Source organism: Podarcis cretensis, assembly GCF_951804945.1.
Source record: "Podarcis cretensis genome assembly, chromosome: 2".
NCBI classification, from domain to species: domain Eukaryota; kingdom Metazoa; phylum Chordata; class Lepidosauria; order Squamata; family Lacertidae; genus Podarcis; species Podarcis cretensis.
This window is the reverse complement of record NC_137171.1, coordinates 112,929,477-112,949,948: the sequence shown is the minus strand read 5'-3', so window position 1 is coordinate 112,949,948 and position 20,472 is coordinate 112,929,477. Positions and strand designations below refer to the sequence as shown.

At 50.0% G+C, this 20,472-nt stretch overlaps 3 protein-coding genes across 5 annotated transcripts in view; 1 reads left to right on the top strand and 2 right to left on the bottom strand.

Annotated features, from left to right (window-relative positions):
• The window catches only part of VARS1 (valyl-tRNA synthetase 1), a 35,969-nt gene extending 34,935 nt beyond the window's left edge, over positions 1-1,034 (bottom strand). For both annotated transcript variants that reach the window (XM_079958272.1, XM_079958273.1), the window contains exon 1: positions 942-1,034. The gene's annotated coding sequence lies outside the window, so the exon portion shown is untranslated. The remainder of the gene's footprint in view (positions 1-941) is intronic.
• A 3,706-nt stretch (positions 1,035-4,740) lies between these two features.
• LOC307208523 (uncharacterized protein) lies at positions 4,741-10,420 on the top strand. Of its 2 annotated transcripts, XM_079963179.1 has the most exons (4): positions 4,741-4,819; positions 6,021-6,944; positions 7,482-7,611; positions 9,363-10,420. In XM_079963179.1, the coding sequence occupies exons 2-4, from the start codon at positions 6,171-6,173 to the stop codon at positions 10,256-10,258; spliced, it is 1,800 nt and encodes a 599-aa protein (XP_079819305.1). In that variant the 5' UTR covers positions 4,741-4,819; positions 6,021-6,170; the 3' UTR covers positions 10,259-10,420. The 2 variants fall into 2 exon arrangements, with proteins under 2 accessions (XP_079819305.1, XP_079819306.1); XM_079963180.1 differs by lacking the exon at positions 4,741-4,819 and having other exon boundaries at positions 5,168-6,944.
• A 2,996-nt stretch (positions 10,421-13,416) lies between these two features.
• Positions 13,417-20,038, bottom strand: LSM2 (LSM2 homolog, U6 small nuclear RNA and mRNA degradation associated). Its single transcript, XM_079964210.1, has 5 exons — positions 19,910-20,038; positions 18,015-18,082; positions 17,671-17,701; positions 15,601-15,660; positions 13,417-14,684 (listed from the first exon to the last, which is right to left on the bottom strand). Exons 1-5 carry the CDS (start codon positions 19,910-19,912, stop codon positions 14,559-14,561), a joined length of 288 nt encoding a protein of 95 aa, XP_079820336.1. The 5' UTR covers positions 19,913-20,038; the 3' UTR covers positions 13,417-14,558.
• Between the last annotated feature and the right edge of the window lie 434 nt (positions 20,039-20,472).

Genomic DNA, 20,472 nt, shown 5'->3' with positions numbered 1-20,472 from the left:
CCACTTTAGGTAATGGGGCCTCCCGCTGCCGGAGCACGATTTCTGTTCTCATCCTGAAGCAAAGTCCTTAACCCAAGGTAATATTTCTGGGTTAGTGGAGTCTGTAACCTGAAGCATCTGTAACCCGAGGTACCACTGTACGAATAATCAAACAACAGACCTCGAAGTTTACATCGGAAATACAACAAGTTATCTGCATGTGAACTGGGGTGGGGGGAAAGATGAGAAAAAGAACTAACTGTTTAAATCTGGACTTGGGATCAGATTTTTATCTAATAAGCAGAGAGTGGGAGAGAGAAAGAGACCGGCTGATTGACGAAATTAAAACTAAAGTGAGGGGCAGGTAGTAAGTAAACTGTATGCTGGGAAGGGATAGTGACCTAAGAAGCTGCCTTATATTGAGCCAGGCCATCCGGTTCATGTAGCTCTAGTACTGAAATGAGGTTAAATTTTAATGTATTTTAATCTTGTTTTTTAAGCTGTATTTCAATCAATTATTTTTCTATTTGGTGTTAGCCGCCCTGAGCCCGGTCTTGGCTGGGGAGGGCGGGGTATAAATGAAATTTATTATTATTTATTATTATTACTGCCTTACATTGACTCTGGAAGAGGGCAGGGAAGTGACTGGCGGCGGGGTCTTGGCAGCAGCTTTGGATCGCGGGAGGAAATCCAAGAGCAATTTTCTGGGTTCTTTGGGAGGAAACCAGAAACTGCAGTAAACTTGGGAACAGGAGTCGAAACTCCCGGGTTCTGCGGGAGACAAATGGGGCGCTAGGGGGGGTGGGGGTGGGAAGGGGTTGGACTGAGAATCTGCAATAAGTCTCTCTCCGGCAATGAATGAAATGCTTGGAGGGTCTTTTTCTCGGGGTGGGGGTGGGGGAACCCCCTCTGGCAGGACTCCTGGGTTCAGGGGAAGGGAGGGGGTGGGGTCCTCCTCTTACCTGCAAGTCCAGCCGGCTGCAGCTTCTCTCCCCCCCCCCCACGTGCTACTTTCCCATTGCGGAAGGACCCCGCCTGTAGCCGTCTGCTGCAACGCCTGCGTCACCGCCACGAATTTGCAGCGCATGACACTTGTAGAGTTGGAAGGGACCCCAGGGTCATCTAGACCAACCCCCTGCAATGCAGGAATATACCCATGCTTAGAAGACATCTGAAGGCAGCCCTGAAGTTTTTAATGTGTGACATTTTAATGTATTTTCAGTCTTTGTTGGAAGCTGCCCAGAGTGGCTGGGGAAACCCAGCCAGATGGGTGGGGTACCAAATAATAATAATAATAATAATAATAATAATAATAATAATAATTTTATTTATTTATTTATTTATACCCCACCCATCTGGCTGAGTTTCCCCAGTCCCTCTGTCTGGCTCCCAATCAAGGGTTAAAAACAATACAGGGTTAAATATTAAAAACTTCCCTAAACAGGGCTGCCTTCAGATGTCTTTTAAGGATATGATAGCTGCTTATTTCCTTCACATCTGAAGGGAGGGTGTTGTTGTTGTTATTGTTATTGTTATTATTATTATTTTCAAATCCCAACTGGTGGCTTCTTTCCTTTATTTCTTTTAAGAAAACGAGGAGGAGCGTTATGCACCTCTGCCCCCTTCCAGTTGTTAGGATCTGAGGGCCTGGACTCGGGTCTCCCTTGCCTAGTTCAGCACTTCGACCCTTGCATATTGCCCTGCAAGAAATATTCTGAAATCCCTATAAGAATGCTATCGATTGATTCTTTCGTTCGTTTCATAAAAATTCCCGCACTTTATAATGCATGCAAAAAGAAATACTAAAACACATTAAAGCCATCTCAACCATTAAGCATCTGGGTAGGCTCCTAAAACAGGAATATTTTCAGCTGGTGTAGAAAGGAGTGTGGCGAAGGCACACCTGCTTGGTCTCAAGGTGCAGGGAGTTCCGCAGGTGCTGCCACAGGAAATGATGGCGTTCCTCATACGAAGGATTAACATTCTATGTCCTTTTAAATGTCTTTGTGGGGTGGGAGGGTGGGAGAGGGTTATGGGCTTGATTTGTTCTTTATATTATGTCCTTTGTGGTCGTATTCTGTATTTTTATGCTGTTAAACCCCACCCCCACCCCACCTCCAAGATCTTCAGATGGAGGCAGCGGCGTAGCGTGGGTTGTCAGCACCCGGGGCAAGGCAAGTAATTTGCCCCATAACCCGGGGCAAGGCAAGTAATTTGCGCCCCTAACCCGTAACCTGCCGCCGCTGCCAGCTTCTTCTTGCTGCTGCCTGGGCTGGGGTATTTACGGTAAGGTAGCCACGGCGGCGGCGGCGGGTCCGTGTCAGGTGATCTGAGGCGAGTTGCCACTGGCGCTGCCGCCCAAACAACGCCGCTTGCCCAGAGGAGGAGGAGGAGGGCAGAGAGGCAAGGAAAATGCAACATGGCCCAGCAGCTGCAGTAGCAGCAGCGGCGGCGGCGTGGCTGTGAGGAGGGGCTGCCTGGCGCGCCCTCCGCGGCCCTGATGCACGGGGACCGCGGCAAGCGCTGAGAGCCGCTGCCTGCCAGACGCCTTCAGCCCGGACGCGCGCACAGCTCGTTGGTTCCGCAAGACATGGGGCTCTGCTACAGCCTGCGCCCAAGGCTCTTCGGCGACTCCGGAGGCGGCGAGCGCGCCCCCCCAGATGTTGCGCCCGGTGCGGCCGGCCCCCCCTGCACCCCCCAACGCTACGCCACTGAATGGAGGGTGATATACCCTTCTGAGTAAATAAGTCAATGAATCAATGAATGTGGAAAGGGCATGACGCAGTAGTAGTGCCACTACCATTATTATTGTTGTTGTTGTTTAGTCGTTTAGTCGTGTCCGACTCTTCATGACCCCATGGACCAGAGCACGCCAGGCACTCCTGTCTTCCACTGCCTACTGCACTTTGGTCAAACTCATGCTGGTAACTTCGAGAACACTGTCCAACCATCTCGTTCTCTGTCGTCCCCTTCTCCTTGGGCCCTCCATCTTTCCCAACATCAGGGTCTTTTCCAGGGAGTCTTCTCTTCTCATGAGGTGGCCAAACTATTGGAGCCTCAGCTTCACGATCTGTCTTTCCAGTGAGCACTCAGGGCTGATTTCCTTCAGAATGGAGAGGTTTGATCTTCTTGCAGTCCATGGGACTCTCAAGAGTCTCGCCCAGCACCATAATTCAAAAGCATCAATTCTTCGGCGATCAACCTTCTTTATGGTCCAGCTCTCACTTCCATACATCACTACTGGGAAAACCTTAGCTTTTACTATACGGACCTTTGTTGGCCAGGTGATGTCTCTACTGTCTAGATTTGTCATTGCTTTTCTCCCAAGAAGCAGGCGTCTTTTAATTTCGTGGCTGCTGTCACCATTAAAGGTAAAGGTAAAGGTACCCCTGCCCGTACGGGCCAGTCTTGACAGACTCTGGGGTTGTGCGCCCATCTCACTTAAGAGGCCAGGGGCCAGCACTGTCCGGAGACACTTCCGGGTCACGTGGCCAGCGTGACATCGCTGCTCTGGCCAGAGCCAGAGCCAGAGCCGCACACGGAAACGCCGTTTACCTTCCCGCTGGTAAGCGGTCCCTATTTATCTACTTGCACCCGGAGGTGCTTTCGAACTGCTAGGTTGGCAGGCGCTGGGACCGAGCAGCGGGAGCGCACCCCGCCGCAGGGATTCGAACCGCCGACCTTTCGATCGGCAAGTCCTAGGCGCTGAGGCTTTAACCCACAGCGTCACCTGCGTCCCGTCGCTGTCACCATTAGGTCAGCATAAAAGTCACAGAATAGTGTGCAAGTTTTTTTTCAATTCTCCAGAACTCTTTTTCAAGCTAAATGATTTGGGGGGGGCGGGGGGGCTGGGAGTCGTGAAAGGGGAAATGTTGAGTGTTGAGTCTTAAGTTGTGGGGTGTTTTGAGGGGGCAGCAGAGGAGGGCTTTGTTAGGCTGGGCAGGGTGATGATCCTGGGCATGGTCCACGCAGAAGCTAAATTACAAGGAGTTAAGGCGAGACACTCCTTTTCTTTATTTAATTTTGGTTTATTAGTTCCAACAACAGAAAAACCAATCAACAAAAAAAACACTTTAATACATCTAAATATAATAATTTCCTAATACATATATATTCCTAATCAAAGCTGTTACAAGATTTCTGCTTTAAAGCATTGCTCGCCAGATGCAGCTGTGTGGACGACACACGGATATACCCGGGACTATTTCCCCCTACAGGGCATTCTGATCTGTTTTTAGCATTTAAACTATTGTATGTTTTTAATGCAGGGTTGCCAGTTTATTGCTTTATCTTTTTTGTAAACCGCGCTGAGGGTTGCTGCTTTGTTTCTTTGTTTCTTTCTTTGTTTGCTTAAGCGGTGCATAAATGTTATGGAGGAAGTAAATAAATAGACATCCTGTATTGCAACCGGCTTGCATCATACTTATTTTTACACAGGCATTTCCGTCGCCAGCCCTCAGTGGAAAAGGACCCTAAAGTCGGGACTTCCGCCTCCCGATTCTTATAGAGCAACACGCTCACAACAGCTCGGTGGAAGGCGCGGTGTAGACTGACACACAGCGCGCACTTCCGGTAGAGCCGCTCTCCCCTTGTTAACGAGGATAGTGGGAAACAGGACCGGAAGTACCTATTAAGGACAGCTGGTGAACGTAGAACTAGAATAATACAGAGCAGTACACGGAGGTAGGCAGTTAGGCTGCATCTGGCCCAGCGTCGCCTTGGGTTAGAGGCTGCAGTTTTCCCAAGTCGAGCGGTGGAGCGCCCTCTCCTGGCTGGAGGGCCGCTAGTGCCGCTCGGATGCCCCGGGAACGCGGGCTGCAAGGCAGCCGACTGCTGAGAAGTACGTCGCCTCCGCCTTTCCCCTTGTTTCCAGCTGCCTCCCTTTGCAGCTTGGTGTCCCTTTTTGCAATGCCCTGGGAATGGCGACCCTGCAGCGCCCACCCCACCCCTCCCAAGGATGCTGTTGGTTCCCGCCAGCCCCGGCTAAGGATGCAAGTTGGCGTCTAGCAAACACCTGGAGGGAGACCACGGACCCGCCATCCTCCCCGCCTTGCCGGGTGGTCCTTCCTGAGGGTCGGGCGGACAAAAGCAGGAGGAGGTGGCATCTGAAAAGTCACTTGCTGGCCCGCCCGCCGGCCGTGGGAAAATTTTCCGCCACCGTGGGAAAATGGGCTTTGAATTTCCCACGCGCACTGGATGATGGATCTTTACAGTTTGGGGTTTTTTTTGGCGGCGGGGGGGGGGATCTGGCGGATTAAATCGAGACGGGCAGAAAACCGGGTCTGGGGTAGCGCAAGATGAGCAGAAAGCAGGGAAGCCTTCTGGCTTTCAGGTGGTGTTGGGAGCCCATATCCTTGGTCAAACGTCCTGGTTCTAGACTATAGCAAGGCTTTGGGACAGGAGGCAGGGGCAGCCTGCGAAAGGTTCACACACACACACCGTAGGGTAAGACCTGTAGTCTTGCTCAACGCAATGAATGGCTTTATCACTTCTGGTGTGACCATCTCCACTCCTGAGTTTCTCAAACTCGGGCCTCCAAGTTTTTGGACTACAACTCCCATTATCTCTGACCCCAACCACTGGTCCTGCTAGCTAGAGCTGTTGTAGTCCAACAGCAGCTGGGGACTGAAGTTTGGGAAACAATGTCCAAAGCCTTGACCCTGAGAGTGGGAATCATCCCTGCAACTCCAATGCTTGGCATGACATAAGCAATGAAACCTGTGTGTCTTCCCTGAAAGGGCAGAGCTGGGTTGACTGCAAATTCCAGCGGCCTACCAAGGCTCCTCAACATGTGTGGACCCTAGCCAAAAAACAAGGCACTTTTTCTGGTTTTTGTTTTGCTAGGCACACCTCTTTTGCTGAATTTATACTGTTCCTTTTTGAACTGTTTTATTACTGCATTAATTCTATCTGTTTTCATAATTGTATATACATAGTCTGTTGCTCTAGCCCACTCGTGGGGACTTGTGGTGAAGCATGGGCAATAAGTTTCATAAATATATGTAATCTAATTTTAGGCAACTGTCTCATCTTTCCCTCAGGGAACAGCCCCTCTCCTCAGCCTAGGAATATTGCATTCCACCTGTGACGATTAATAAGGGTGAGAAACCCACCCATCATCACATCAAGCCTGTGCATCTTAACTAGGAGCGCCAGTTAAACTCCCCACCTCCACGCTTTGGAGGGACAAAATGGCTGCTGAAAAGGGGGATGCGTCAGGGCTGGCTCTGCCGCTCCAAGCAATGATTGAGCAAGGATTGAAAATGGAGGAACCGGAGCTTGCAGACCCTGGGCCGAGAAACAGTGCAGAAAACAGCCCTTGTGCCATCTGTGTGGGGAGTTGTGGGGATTTCAAGGAAATAACCATTTTGGATGAGATGAAGCAGGAAGCTCCTAAGCAGCTGCAGGAGCGCTGGGAGGCTCAGCTGCAGGAATTTATCGAAAGGGTCGAGTTGCCCTGTTCAGAATGGAGGCGCCCACAATTGCCGGGGGCCTCACCAGCCGCTACTAAGGCTTTTCTGTCCACCTCTGAAGGAGCAGCCAGCACCACTGAGGAGCCTGGAGCTGCGGGGGCATTATCCCAGTTCCTGCCAGGCCTTGGCAAAGATGCCAAATGGTCAGACGAAGCCGAGGCAAATGGCATGAGGGTGAAAGAGGAAGACTTGGAGGAAGGGGACTCCGCCATCTTGGACACAGAGGTGAAGCGACAACGCTTCAGGCGGTTCGACTATCGGGAGGCCGATGGCCCCCGAGAGGCCTGCGGGCAGCTCTGGCAGCTTTGCCGCCAGTGGCTGGAGCCAGAAAGGCACACGAAGGAGCAGATCCTGGAGCTGGTGATTCTGGAGCAGTTTCTGTCTATCCTGCCCCAAGAACTCCAGCAATGGGTGTGGGATAGTTCGCCACAAACCTGTTCCCAGGCCGTGTCCCTGGCAGAGGATTTCCTGAGGAGGCGGCAGGACGTTCAGGTGAGAGAGCCAGATGCTGGTTGTTGAGAAACAAATAATAATAATAATAATAATTTATTATTTATATCCCGCCCATCTGGCTGGGTTTCCCCAGCCAATCTGGGCAGCTTCCAACAGAACAGTAAAATACAATAACCTATTAAACATTAAAAGCTTCCCTAAACAAGGCTGCCTTCAGATGACTTCTAAAAGTCTGGTAGTTGTTTTTCTCCTTGACATCTAGTGGGAGGGCGTTCCACAGGGCGGGTGCCACTACCGAGAAGGCCCTCTGCCTGGTTCCCTGTAACTTGGCTTCTCATAGCGAGGGAACCGCCAGAAGGCCCTCAGCACTGGACCTCAATGTCTGGGCAGAACGATGGGGGTGGAAAGCAAAATCCCTGCTCAGGTTTAGACTTTACCTCATGCCTTCAGTTGGGTCTCCTTGGCTTTTTCAAATGCTGATTATTGGGGGGGGGGGAGGTGTGGGAGCAAAATCCCTGCTCAGCTTTGGACTTTATCCCCATGTCTTCTTCAGCTGGGTCTCCTTGGCTTTCTCAGGGACCAGGGCCATTCAAGGTGGCAGCTGTACATTGCGCAAATGTGGAGAGTGACGGTCCATCGGATGCCTGGCAGAAACCACCCTGCAGAGAACTCTGCCAGAAGGTTGATGGTGATGCCAGCTCCCCAGGTGAGGAATTATTGTGACTGGGTCAGCGGATTATCGTGAGTTCTCGAAACGAGCTACAGTTTAGGTTGTTGTTCAGTTCTCGGCGTCTCCGATTCCTGGCCGCTCTTCTAAATCCGTGCAGCTTGAGTGAAAGTGGCACGAGCTTCCTCGCAACGTTTTCAATCAAGGCGTTTAAAAAAAATATGGAAACCGCCATTCCGCGACGTATTTGTACGTCTGATTCCAGGCAGTGAGCAGAAAAACAGGGCATCAAAAGAGACACACAGGAAGTAGTGGAAGTGGTGAGGTACAAGCAAAAAGCGAGGACCTCTAAACCAGCCATTACATTTGGCCCTTGGGCACAAACTGTTTGTTTTTTTAGTGCTGTGGGGGCTCCCTTCTCCGGTAATTCATCTTCCCCTTCCTCCTGATTAGCCCCCCACCTGCAGAAAGAGAAAAGGCCTATGCATGCACACATAGTCTGATTTTTTCAAAGGATTATGGGTAAGAGCTGGATCCAGGGGGTTGTATCCAATGCTACTTCTACACCAAGTAGACCCATTGAAATTAATACACATTAATTAACACATTAACATAATTAACACATTAATTGACTTAGGCAGCAAGCAGGTGGACGCATGAACAAGGAGAAGAATTCAAGTCGGAAGGAACATCATTTTGGAAAGGGTCTCTCCCACGAAAGCAGTGTAGTTGTTTTCTTTCATTGTGGTGCAGGGACAAATAATAATAATGTCAGGCGTCCAAGAATCCAACCCCCCATGGTAGGTTGCCAGGAATGGATAAGAAAAGGAAGTACAGTGGTACCTTGGGTTACATACGCTTCAGGTTACATATGCTTCAGGTTACAGACTCCGCTAACCCAGAAATAGTGCTTCAGGTTAAGTACGGACCTCCGGAACGAATTAAGTACTTAACCAGAGGTACCACTGTAAGGTAAAAGTAAAGGACGCCTGACCGTTAAGTCCAGTCGCAGACACCTCCGGGGTTGCAGCACTCATCTCGCTTTACAGGCCGAGGGAGCCGGTGTTTGTCCACAGACAAGCTGCTTCTGGCACAACCGAACACCAAAACCAGAGCAGTGCACGGAAACGCCATTTACCTTCCCACCAGAGCGGTACCTATTTATCTACTTTGACGTGCTTTCGAACTGCTAGGTTGACAGGAGCTGGGACCGAGCAATGGGAGCTCACCCCGTCGCAGGGATTTGAACCGCCGACCTTCTGATTGGCAAGCCCAAGAGGCTGAGTGGTTTAGACCACAGCGCCACTTGCGTCCCTGTAGGAAAATGAAAGTTTTCACCGATGCTTTTTATTCAATATTCACAGAGAGAGGCTTAGAAATGCAGCCTCTCAAAATAATGGTGTTGCTCCGAGTGAAACCCCAGCCCCTCTGTCCCTCCCACTTCCTCATGAGTCATCACTACAGGTGCTGAAAAGTGCCTTTAGCCTTTGAGCTCTCTGCTCTCCTACTTTCAGTGCCCGCCAGGTTCTGAGAGAAGAGGGGTCTGGCATTCTTTCTAAAGACACTAAGTCCGTCTTCTTCCTCCTTCTCCTCCTCCTCTCCCATTATTTCCCAGCTTTCCCCCTCATCTTCTCTGAGCTGTGACCTCCCTCAAACCCCTGTTGTAATTCTGAACAGTCTTCTTTTTCTCTGGAAGAGTCAGGCTGGAGAGGACGGTCTCCACCACTCTTCCTCTGCCCAGTCCCTGACAAACAATAACCCTCACGTTACAAACTCTCTCCCAATTCTAGGAGAAGATAGGAAGCGTCACGCAGAGGAGCAAAACCAGACAGAGCACCCTGAGGATAAAGAACCACGTTGCAAGTTGCCAGGAAGAGGCCAAAGAAATGTTTCCTGCGGCCTTGACCAGGAAGCAACATTTGCGCAACGGCAAGAAAGCTGCTCGGAGGAGGCAGAGGGCAGTTGCCTTCGTGGCGGACACCCAGAGCATGAAATCTCCCTGCCAGAAGGGAAGCGGTGCGCGTGCTCTTTCTGCGGGAAAAGCTTCAGCCAGAGGTCAACTCTCACCATCCATGAAAGAACCCATACAGGGGAGAAGCCCTTCGAGTGCCCGGCTTGTGGGAAAGGCTTCAGCCACCGCTCAAACCTCATCGCCCACAGAACGGTCCACACAGGAGGCAGGCCGTACGGATGCCCCGACTGCGGGGACGCCTTCCACCACAGGTCACACCTCATTGCGCACAGGAGGACCCACACGGGCGAGAGGCCCCACAAGTGCTCCGACTGCGGGAAGAGCTTCAGCCAGAGGTCGACGCTCACGGTGCACGAGCGGACGCACACGGGCGAGAAGCCGTACCGGTGCGCCGACTGCGGGAAAAGCTTCAGCCAGAGGTCCATCCTGATCGCACACACCAGGACCCACACGGGCGAGAGGCCCTTCAAGTGCTCCCACTGTGGGAAGGGCTTCAAGCAGGTCTCGGCGCTTACGGCGCATGCCCGCAGCCACACCGGGGAGAGGCCGTACCACTGCCCGGACTGCGGGAAAAGCTTCGCGCGCAGCTCGCTGCTCACCAAACACAGGAGGACTCATACGGGAGAAAAGCCCTATGCCTGTGCGCACTGCGGGAAATGCTTTCGTCAGCGGTCGCAGCTGGTTAGCCATGAGAGGACCCATGCCAGCACTTAAGAGTATGGAGGATGCATGAGCACATTGGGGAAACCCGGAAAAGGAGGGCTGGCCAACGTTTTTGGCAAAAAACCAAGCCTAGAGTACAGGCGGCTGGTCTGGGGGGGACCTTTTGCCCTCCATGTGAGAGGAAGGAGCCAGCAATAAATCACACTGAGCAACTGGGAGTTAACCCTTCATTAGCAAAAACAGGAAATGTCAGGCCTCATGAGTACAACTCATCTCCAGCAAGTTTTGCCCCCATGAAGCATTTGCTGAGACTGAAGGTCCCTGTCAGATGTCTGTTGCGCTTGCTCGAGAGTAACCAGGCAGGACTCCAACCTGTCTTTTACAGGCTTTATTTTGGTGTGGGTTAAACTACAGAGCCTTGGGCTTGCCGATCAGAAGGCTGGTGGTTCGAATCCCCGCGACAGGGTGAGCTCCTGCCAACCTAGCAGTTCAAAAGCACATCAGTGCAAGTAGATAAATAGGTACCGCTCTGGCGGGAAGGTAAACGGTGTTTCCGTGCGCTGTTCTGGTTCGCCAGAAGCGGCTTAGTCATGCTGGCCACATGACCCGGAAGCTGTACGCCGGCTCCCTTGGCCAATAAAGCAAGAGCGCCGCAACCCCAAAGTCGGTCACGACTGGACCTAATGGTCAGGGGTCCCTTTACCTTTACCTTTATTTACAGTGAAGAGTGTCATAAGTTCATGTCTGGCTCAATTGCTAGCAGAATCCGGGAGTGGTCTTTTATTGTACCTCCCCCAACATAAAAGTTTTGTTACTCCCAACCTTCTCCTCCCCCTCTTTGCGTCTTAGGCTACTGCGCAGGCTGGGCGATGGCAAGGGCGTGTTTCCCTCCTGTCCGGCTTGCCCAGGAGCGGTGTTAAGGCTCCCACCAGCATCCTCTGGTCCTTGCACCTCTTCTCCACTGGAGGTGGGGCTTCCCTCCTCCCCGGAAGAGGAACTGCTTCGCAAGATTTTCGGAGGCTACCTGTAACACAACTGCCCTTCTATTTCTCGCCTCTGAGCCAGTGGCAGTTCCCTGACAGTCCCTGTCTCCCCACAGTTGCCCCCTCCTCTCTAGGGTTTCCCCCAAGCAATCTTGAGACTGTGCCTTCGTGAAGCTAACCCCTCCTCCACCCTCTTCATGCCTCTGCTGGTTCTGGGAGACCCAGGGGTGAGGGGAGCTTGTCGCACCAGGAGGGGGAGACACCTGTGGCTCTTTGCCAACCAGACACATCTCTGCCGCTTGACCTCCCTCCTCTTCTGGTTCAGCTTCTGCCTCCGATTCTGGACCTCTGACATGGACTCTCTCCAGTTCACTAAGTTGTTACCTCTTCAGCTTCAGACACCTCCTCCTCCCCCCAGTCTTCTCCCTCTGACCACTCACCATTGTCCCACCACCTCTCCCTTGGCTCTGAGCCTTCTTCCCTTGGGGGTTCCCCAAGCTGGTGCCCCCCCCCCCGTTCCTCTGTATCCAACCAATCTGTGACATCATGTTTGTCGGGGCTGATGGGAGATAGCAGTCAGCAACATCTGGAGGGCCAAAGGTTCCCTACATCTCCCCTATGGTTTTACAAACACCCCCGGAATGCTCTAGTTCAGGCTTCCTCAACCTCGGCCCTCCAGATGTTTTGAGACTACAATTCCCATCATCCCTGACCACTGGTCCTGCTAGCTAGGGATGATGGGAGTTGTAGGCCAAAAACATCTGGAGGGCCGAGGTTGAGGAAGCCTGCTCTAGTTTCTCTCCAATACAGACACCCAGGGTCCTGGGTATCATTCCCCTTTGCTGAGCCTTGGAGGATACAGTAGTGTAGCTTTGGCTATGTGCCTTGTTCAGAGTGGCAGGCCTCCTTGCTTTTGACCACAAGCCCTCTGGGATGGTCAGTGAGGCCATTGAGGAGGTGATCCATCTTTCTAAGTCATTGGACTGCCAGTGGGAAGCAAAAGTTAATAAATCGGCAAATCTCCAAGCTGGTTTTTATGTTCCTTATTACATGCAGAGGATCAGCAGGGCATGTGTTGATAAGTTGCCCAACTTTTTTTTACAGCCTTCAAGAACTCCACAAAATAAGCTAACAAGGAGGAATACGGGAATGCCTTGGGAAGGTCACAGTGCAAAGCCATTGAGTGCAGTATCCGGTTTCTAAAACCGACCCAAGTTTGCAAAGCAGGATGGGGCAATGATGAACAGGAAGGGATTGTTCTTCTTTGGCAAAGGGTTGGAGTTCAGTGGCAGAATATCTGCTACGCATGCAGAAGTTTCAATTCCCAGCTACTCCAGTTAGTAGTAGGGGAGACCTGGAATTCTGGAAAGTTGCTGCTAAGTTAGGAAAAACTACCAATGATTTGCCAGTTATTTGACTCTGCATAAGGCAGGTTCCTAAGAGATGGTTTTCCCTAGAGCTGGATTCCATTCTTGGAAGTCCTGGCTGTGTCTTATTCTGCATATGTATTATAGAAACCAAACAAAGCAACACACAGGATATATGGTGTCACTTGGACTGCTGCAATGCGCTCTATGTGGGGCCACCTTTGAAGGTGACCCGGAAACTACAACTAATCCAGAATGCGGCAGCTAGACTGGTGACTGGGAGCAGCTGCCGAGACCACGTAACACCGGTCTTGAAAGACCTACACTGGCTCCCAGTACATTTCCAAGCACAATTCAAAGTGTTGGTGCTGACCTTAAAAGCCCTAAATGGCCTTGGTCCAGTATATCTGAAGGAGTGTCTCCACCCCCATCGTTCTGCCCGAACACTGAGGTCCAGCGCCGAGGGCTTTCTGGCGGTTCCCTCCCTGCGAGAAGTGAGATTACAGGGAACCAGGCAGAGGGCCTCCTCGGTAGTGGCACCCGCCCTGTGGAATGCCCTCCCACCAGATGTCAGAGAAAAACAACCACCAGATTTTTAGAAGACATCTAAAGGCAGTCCTTTTTAGGGAAGCTTTTAATGTTTGATGCATTACTGTATTTTAATATTTTGTTGAAAACCGCCCAGAGTGGCTGGCGAAGCCCAGCCAGATGGGCGGGGTATAAATTATTTATTTATTTATTTATTTCTTAATAATAATATGGAAAATTAATTGCATGGTCTTAATGTGTGTCATTCATACAGAACCATGGTTGTGGTATATTCTCAAAGTCCTAGACCGAGCCCATAACAGCCACAATCTTTCAAATGCAACCTTTTATTCTTCTGCAACTTTACATACAATTTCTCTTTCAGTTTGCCCTCTTAAAAAAGAAAATGCACAAAGGTCATGAGGAAAACAAAATACAAGAAAATACAAACATGGGCAGGTCCCGTATTTGCGGGCCAAACACAAAAGTTGCTATAAAGCAGGGTTTCCCAAACTTGGGTCCCCAGCAGTTTTTGGACTACAGTTCCCATCATCCCTCCCCACTGGTTCTGCTAGCTAGGGATGATGGGAGTTGTAGTCCCAAAACAGCTGGAGACCCAAGTTTGCTTAGGGAAACTTGGCTGGCCCTGGGGCACCCTCTGCTGGCCAATAGAAGCATTGCCACAGAATCTGAACCACCCCCAGTACTACTAATTGGAAATTATAGATTGCGGAACTCAAGTCTGCACCACCTGGAATACCCACAGGATTGTGGCCTCTACCGGCAACACAGGTAGGAGAACAAATGAAGGAAGGACAAAAACAATGGGTGGGGGAAAACCCGGAAATGACATGGTGGGATATTAGCCCCCCTGTGAAGAAGTAACGTTTCCCACTACTGAACAATGCCACAGGTAGAGCAGATGAAATAGTAGAAGCTTTTGCAGGGGCTGGGAAATTGAACTACTGGCTCAAAATAATTACTTTTTTAAAAAAAGTTGCTGCCATTACCATGGAAGGGGGTTCAGCGTCCCAACCAGGAACGGAACAGGAGTGTACAGACAACCTCCTTGAACTTAAAGCAAAAGAGAAACCAATTTGTTGCTTCTTGCAGGGTTGGGACCCAGGTTTCGATGCGCTTGGAACAGACCCACCAAAATTGACGGGATTTCAGGTAGCCGTGGCTAAATTCCTATTGATTCCCGTGGGCCTTCTGCAAGGGTGACTTGTAAGTCTGGATCCAGCCCATAGGAGGCTGGCACCAACTCTAGCCTGGGGGACGCATTCTGCCTCCCAACGGGTGCAGGACTGGGGTGTGTGTGTGTGCACGCACACAGAATATTGGAGGCGGCTTCCATGGCACAGGGGGCAGGTATGGAAGGTGGGTCTAGCTTCCCCACATCTTCATTCAACTCTTTGCCAGGAAAACCACGCAGTGCAGAAAGGGAGAGGGGGATGAAAGCAGGAGGCGCCCTCACTGCTTCTGTTGCAAAGCTTCCTTGCGGGCAGCATCCTGCAACAGCTGCGTGTCGACCTCATCGGCTGGAAGCTGGACGTAGCGGACGACGGAGCCACGAATGAAGCAGTTCTTGACGGACAACTGGAGAGGAAGAATAGTGTTACAGGGTGCAGAGATCACAAGCGTCCGGACTGGACTAGGGGGGCGCAACAGTTCAAATCCTCCACTGCGTGACCTTGTGGCCAAACAGCACCCACAGATCTACCCCACAAGGTTGTTTTTGAGGTGGGGGGAGGTGACAGGGCACCAGATGGGGTGGGGGTGGGAAATTAACTCCCCCCCCCCAATTCATTTTCAAAAACGCCATTAACTCCTGTATCTAGGAGGCTAAAATGAGACTTGGGTAGAACATCATCTATCAGATATCTGATATCTTTTTGCCCAGGCTTTCTCTGAGCCTAATACCGGGCCTCGCTATTTCTGAATCCCTGATTTTGTTTTAATAATTATTATTTTCATTTGGTTGTAATTTCTGGATAACACTTTGAGATTTTTTTTAAAATGCCAAGTGGTTTTGAATGGCTCTAAAACAGGGGTCAGCAAACTTTTTCAGCAGGGGGCCGGTCCACTGTCCCTCAGACCTTGGGGGGGGGCGGATTATATTTTTTGGGGGGTGAAATGAACGAATTCCTATGCCCCACAAATAACCCAGAGATGCATTTTAAATAAAAGCACACATTCTACTCATATAAAAACATGCTGATTCTCAGACCGTCCGTGGGTTGGATTTAGAAGGCGATTGGGCTGCATCCGGCCCCCGGGCCTTAGGTTACATACCCCTGCTCTAAAACAACAAATAATCAGGGTAAGCCTGTGGAAAGTCGGAGTAGGACTCAACTCTCCCCCAACCACCAGCAAGAAAAATCCCTGCACTGGTTATGGGGCTTTACAGGTTAAAAGCCAGCAAGAGAGATACCAATTTCTACCTCGGCATTTATCTACACTTCTCACGCCTGCCGTCCCAAACCCCCCCTTTTGCCCTACGTCCATCACTCACCATGTGAGGGTATTTCTCTGGATCAGTCACACTGATGTCTGTGAGCTTGATATTCAGATACTGCAAAATCAGGGAAGAGAGAGGGTGGGGCGGAACTAAGCAAGCAAGGTTCAAAAGTAATACAACATTCTGCCTAGCAGCCTGTTCATTACCCCTTTGCTGTTTATCCACCTTAATCAACACCTCTGGTCAGCTTCCACTGAACATAGAGCCCTGTTGGGAGTATCTGTGTCAGCATCCTGTCGTCACGGTGACAAACCAGACACCAACGAGAAACCCTCAAGCAGAATCTGAGCCCAACAGCCCATTTGCTTTTCCACGCAAATGCTATTCAGAGGGGCACTGTCTCCCACTGTGGACGCAGAACATGGCCAGGAGAGGTAGCCGCCATTAACAACTATATTTCCCCATCAATTTTCCTAATCTTTTGAGTTGGTGGCCATCGCTGCTCTTCGTGGACCGAATTCAAGAATAAGCTCTGTGACGGTTTCTCCTTCGCCCGTCCAGAGTCTTCCAACACGTTCTGCTTCCCTGGGTGGCCCCATTAGTATTACGAGAGAGGAGGAAGGAAAACTCCTCCCAGTCCGATTTCTTCGTGGCAGGCATCATTTTACACATCTCTGTCACGCCCCACAATTAAAATAAATAAAACCTTATAGCCGCACTACTAAAGAGACGTTCTGCTTTCTGTAAGCCTGCTTGCACATATCGTACAGTCAAACATGAAGCCCTTTTAAGAACCAAAATGCACATATTTTTCATAAAACCTAGAACATAACATAAGCAAAACCTGCTAGATCAGATCAGTGGCCCAGTTAGTTCTCCCAGCGGATGAACAGATGTTTGTGGGAAGCCCAAAAGCAGGGCATGAGAGCGACAACACTCTTCCTCTCCTGCAATTCTGTCTCTGGGCTGCATCAATAGGAGTATTGCATCTAGATCAAGGGAAGTAATAGTGGGACTGTATTTTGCTCTGGTCAGACCTCACCTTGAGTACTGTGTCCAGTTCTGGGCACCACAGTTCAAGAAGGACACTGACAAACTGGAACGTGTCCAGAGGAGGGCAACCAAAATGGTCAAAGGCCTGGAAACAATGCCTTATTAGGAACAGCTAAGGGAGCTGGGCATGTTTAGCCTGGAGAAGAGGAGGTTAAGGGGTGATATGATAGCCATGTTCAAATATATAAAAGGATGTCACATAGAGGAGGGAGAAAGGTTGTTTTCTGCTGCTCCAGAGAAGCGGACACGGAGCAATGGCTCCAAACTACAAGAAAAAAGATTCCACCTAAACATTAGGAAGAACTTCCTGACAGTAAGAGCTGTTCGACAGTGGAATTTGCTGCCAAGGAGTGTGGTGGAGTCTCCTTCTTTGGAGGTCTTTAAGCAGAGGCTTGACAACCATATGTCAGGAGTGCTCTGATGGTGTTTCCTGCTTGGCAGGGGGTTGGACTCGATGGCCCTTGTGGTCTCTTCCAACTCTATGATTCTATGAACCTAGTCATCATGGCCACTAGCTGCAACTAGCCTTCTCTCGTGAATCTGCCAACCCTTTTAACGCCATCCAAGTTGATGGACATCACTGCCACCCGTGGGAGCAAGTTCCATAGTTTAACTATAAGCTGCGCCTACGCGATCCACTAAGAATTAGGGTAGGACATAATCTGTAAACAAGGGACGTGGGTGGCGCTGTGGGTTAAACCACAGAGCCTAGGATTCACCGATCAGAAGGTCAGCGGTTCGAAGCCCCGCGACGGGGTGAGCTCCCGTTGCTCGGTCCCTGCTCCTGCCAACCTAGCAGTTCGAAAGCACGTCAAAGTGCAAGTAGATAAATAGGTACTGCTCCGGTGGGAAGGTAAATGGCGTTTCCGTGTGCTGCTCTGGTTCGCCAAAAGCGGCTTAGTCATGCTGGCCACATGACCCAGAAGCTGTACGCCAGCTCCCTCGGCCAATAAAGCGAGATGAGCGCCGCAACCCCAGAGTCAGTCACGACTGGACCTAATGGTCAGGGGTCCCTTTACCTTTACCTTTACAATCTGTAAGGAAGAAATAGGCTTTAGGTGTAATTCATACCTGATCCACCGAGTGCAAGGTCCCACATATACTGTAAAAAAGCAGAAAGGGCACAATTAAAAGCCAGCCAGGACACATGGGATATTTGGGGAGGGATGCAAAAGCTGAGAAATAAATTTTGTTTTTACATCTGAAGGCAGCCCTGTTTAGGGAAGTTTTTTAATGTTTGAAATTTTATTTTGTTTTTAATGTTCTGTTGAAAGCCACCCAGAGTGGCTGGGGAAACCCAGCTAGATGGGAAGGATAGAAATAATAAATTTTGTTTTGTTTTTTAGAAAAGGGTTAGGACCAAGGCTCCTGGATTTTCCCCAAGGAGAGCAAGATGTGTTTGTACCCAACTGTACCTCAAATCATTCTTCAGTTCAACCACCACGTCCTTCCCTACCAGGGACTTGAAGAATGAGTAGAAAAGCTGCAATGAAGGAAGCACAAATGTAAAGAGATCACCCAGAGAAGGGGTCAGCAAACTTTTTCAGCAGAGGGCCGGTCCACTGTCCCTCAGACCTTGGGGGGGGGGAGCAGACCATTTTTTGGGGGGGGGGATGGACGAATTCCTATGCCCCACAAATAACCCAGAGATGCATTTTAAATAAAAGGACACATTCTACTTATGTAAAAACACACTGATTCCCGGACCGTCCGTGGGCTGGATTGAGAAGGCAGTTGGGTCGCATTCAGCCCCCCCGGCCTTAGGTTGCCTACCCCTGACCCAGAGACTCCCTTGCACTTAAAGACAAGACGGCCTCACACAACTTTTATTCCACTGCTCAGCTGGAAGCATTATGCACCAAACACATCACATATATACATATCAGCTTCCAACAAACGGTGGGAGCACCCAGTGTTTCGGACTACAACTCCCATCGTGCCCCTGTCAGCGTAGAGGCTCAGAAAGGAATAGGACCCACAGTCTGAAAAGAGGTTTCTAGCCCCTGTGGCAACAAGTGCTCAACTACAGGTAACCGAAATACCCATCATCCTTTTTCCTCTGCCCATTCACGACTCAGTTTCCCCTTTGCTCCACTGTTTCCTTGCCTCTAATTTAGGCTAAAAGCCCTTCGGGGTAGGAAACAGTGCTCTTTGCCAAGTCGCTGTACACTAATACGGTGTTACACAGAACAACAATAATGGTGCTATTATCACCACCATTATTAAATTTATTACCCGCCCTACACCAGCAGGCCCCAGGGTGGGTTGCCAACACTTTTCAAATTAGCAACAATTAAAATGGATTATAGTACAGTGAGATTAATTGGAAGTCAGTTTTAAATTTCTTTTCTATAAATTTTAAAATTGTGTTCAATACCAGGAATTTATATGATAATTATATTAATCTTCTTATATCTTATAGTGTGGTGGTTTGTTTGATTTTTCTGTTATTTGTTTGTTTGATTGTTTGTTTACTTGTATGTGTGTCTATTTTTCATAAATGTACAGTGGTACCTCAGGTTAAGTACTTAATTTGTTCTGGAGGTCCATTCTTAACCTGAAACTGTTCTTAACCTGAGGTAGCACTTTAGGTAATGGGGCCTCCTGCTGCTGCAATACCGTGCGATTTCTGTTCTCATCCTGAAGCAAAGTTCTTAACCCGAGGTACTATTTCTGGGTTAGTGGAGTCTGTAACCTGAAGCGTCTGTAACCCGAGGTACCACTGTATTTATTTTAAATGAATAAAGATATATTTAAAAAATAAAACGGATTACAGTCATAGAAATAGGGTGGACCCTGGCAACACATTATCTCTGATGTCTAAGGCCAGTGTAAGGAAGTGCTTAAAGAGATTCAGCTGAGGTTGTGCATGAGGCTCTTAACTCATAAGGGTTGTGGGTTCAAGACCCACGTCGGGCTAAAGATTTCTGCATTACAGGGGGTTGGACTAGTAAATAACCCTCGTGGTCGCTTCCAACTCTACTATGAAAAGGAGAACATAAAAAGCATTGATCCTAATGATGATGGCGACGCTGTTAGTATTTAAGGTGCATTTTTAAGCTACCCTGCTGCCTGCATTCATCGCCCAAACACAGGCTGCTGTGCTCTGAGCCCAGAAATTCAAAGCAGGAAAAGTTCGCCGACTCCCCACCGACCCCGACTTGCAAGCGGCTTCCCTGACTGCATAATAATAATAATAATAAGAGCCCCACACACCATTGCCTCCTGCACCCTGCTTTTAGGGGTGGGGCGGGGAGAAAAAGCAATGGCAGCTGCGTCACAGAACCAGCCCGTGACGTCACAAACTCACCATCGCCGCCGCTCGCCAGACGCAGCAGCAAAGAACCCGCGTGGACCAAACCTCAGAACCCAGAAAGAACTTCCCGGGCTGCGCATGCGTCGTGCGGACGCTCACGGAACGGGGAAGGGGGCGGGACAACCAGACGCGCTCGGAAAGCGCGGAGGAAGGAAGGTTTTTATTTAAAGGGGCCGCTGCCTAATTATGCCTCGCCCCGCGCCTTAAAGGAGAAGGAGGCTTGCTGCTCAATTGCCCTTTGCGGGTTCTATGAATGGATAGAAAACTCGTTTTAAACTCTTCAGATTTCCCCTCTAAAAGTGGCCTTAAACACCTGGCCATCCTGGCTGCTGACACGAGGCCGCAGAAGCGAATGCATTTCTAGCCATTAAAGCAGAAACTCTTTGCAACGTGTGCACCGGCTAACACGGGTGTCCGCAGACCTGATTCTCCAGTGCAGTGGCTAGACTAGGACCTGGGTTCGAGTTCACACTGGGTACTGTTCGGCCAGTCATTGCCTTTAGCCTACCTCACAAGGTTGGTGGGGCAGGGCCGGTTAATGTGTACTTCACATCCCA

What these genes read in the sequence shown, in the direction of transcription:
- LOC307208523 (XM_079963179.1), top strand. Translation starts at nt 6,171, where the DNA reads ATGGCTGCTGAAAAGGGGGATGCGTCAGGGCTGGCTCTGCCGCTCCAA. An exon ending in GGAGGCGGCAGGACGTTCAG is followed by an intron (nt 6,945 to 7,481) that starts GTGAGAGAGCCA and finishes TGGCTTTCTCAG; the next exon opens with GGACCAGGGCCATTCAAGGT. An exon ending in TGGTGATGCCAGCTCCCCAG is followed by an intron (nt 7,612 to 9,362) that starts GTGAGGAATTAT and finishes TCCCAATTCTAG; the next exon opens with GAGAAGATAGGAAGCGTCAC.
- LSM2 (XM_079964210.1), bottom strand. An exon ending in GAACTGAAGAATGATTTGAG is followed by an intron (nt 17,702 to 18,014) that starts GTACAGTTGGGT and finishes GCTTTTTTACAG; the next exon opens with TATATGTGGGACCTTGCACT. An exon ending in CCTTGCACTCGGTGGATCAG is followed by an intron (nt 15,661 to 17,670) that starts GTATGAATTACA and finishes CTGATTTTGCAG; the next exon opens with TATCTGAATATCAAGCTCAC.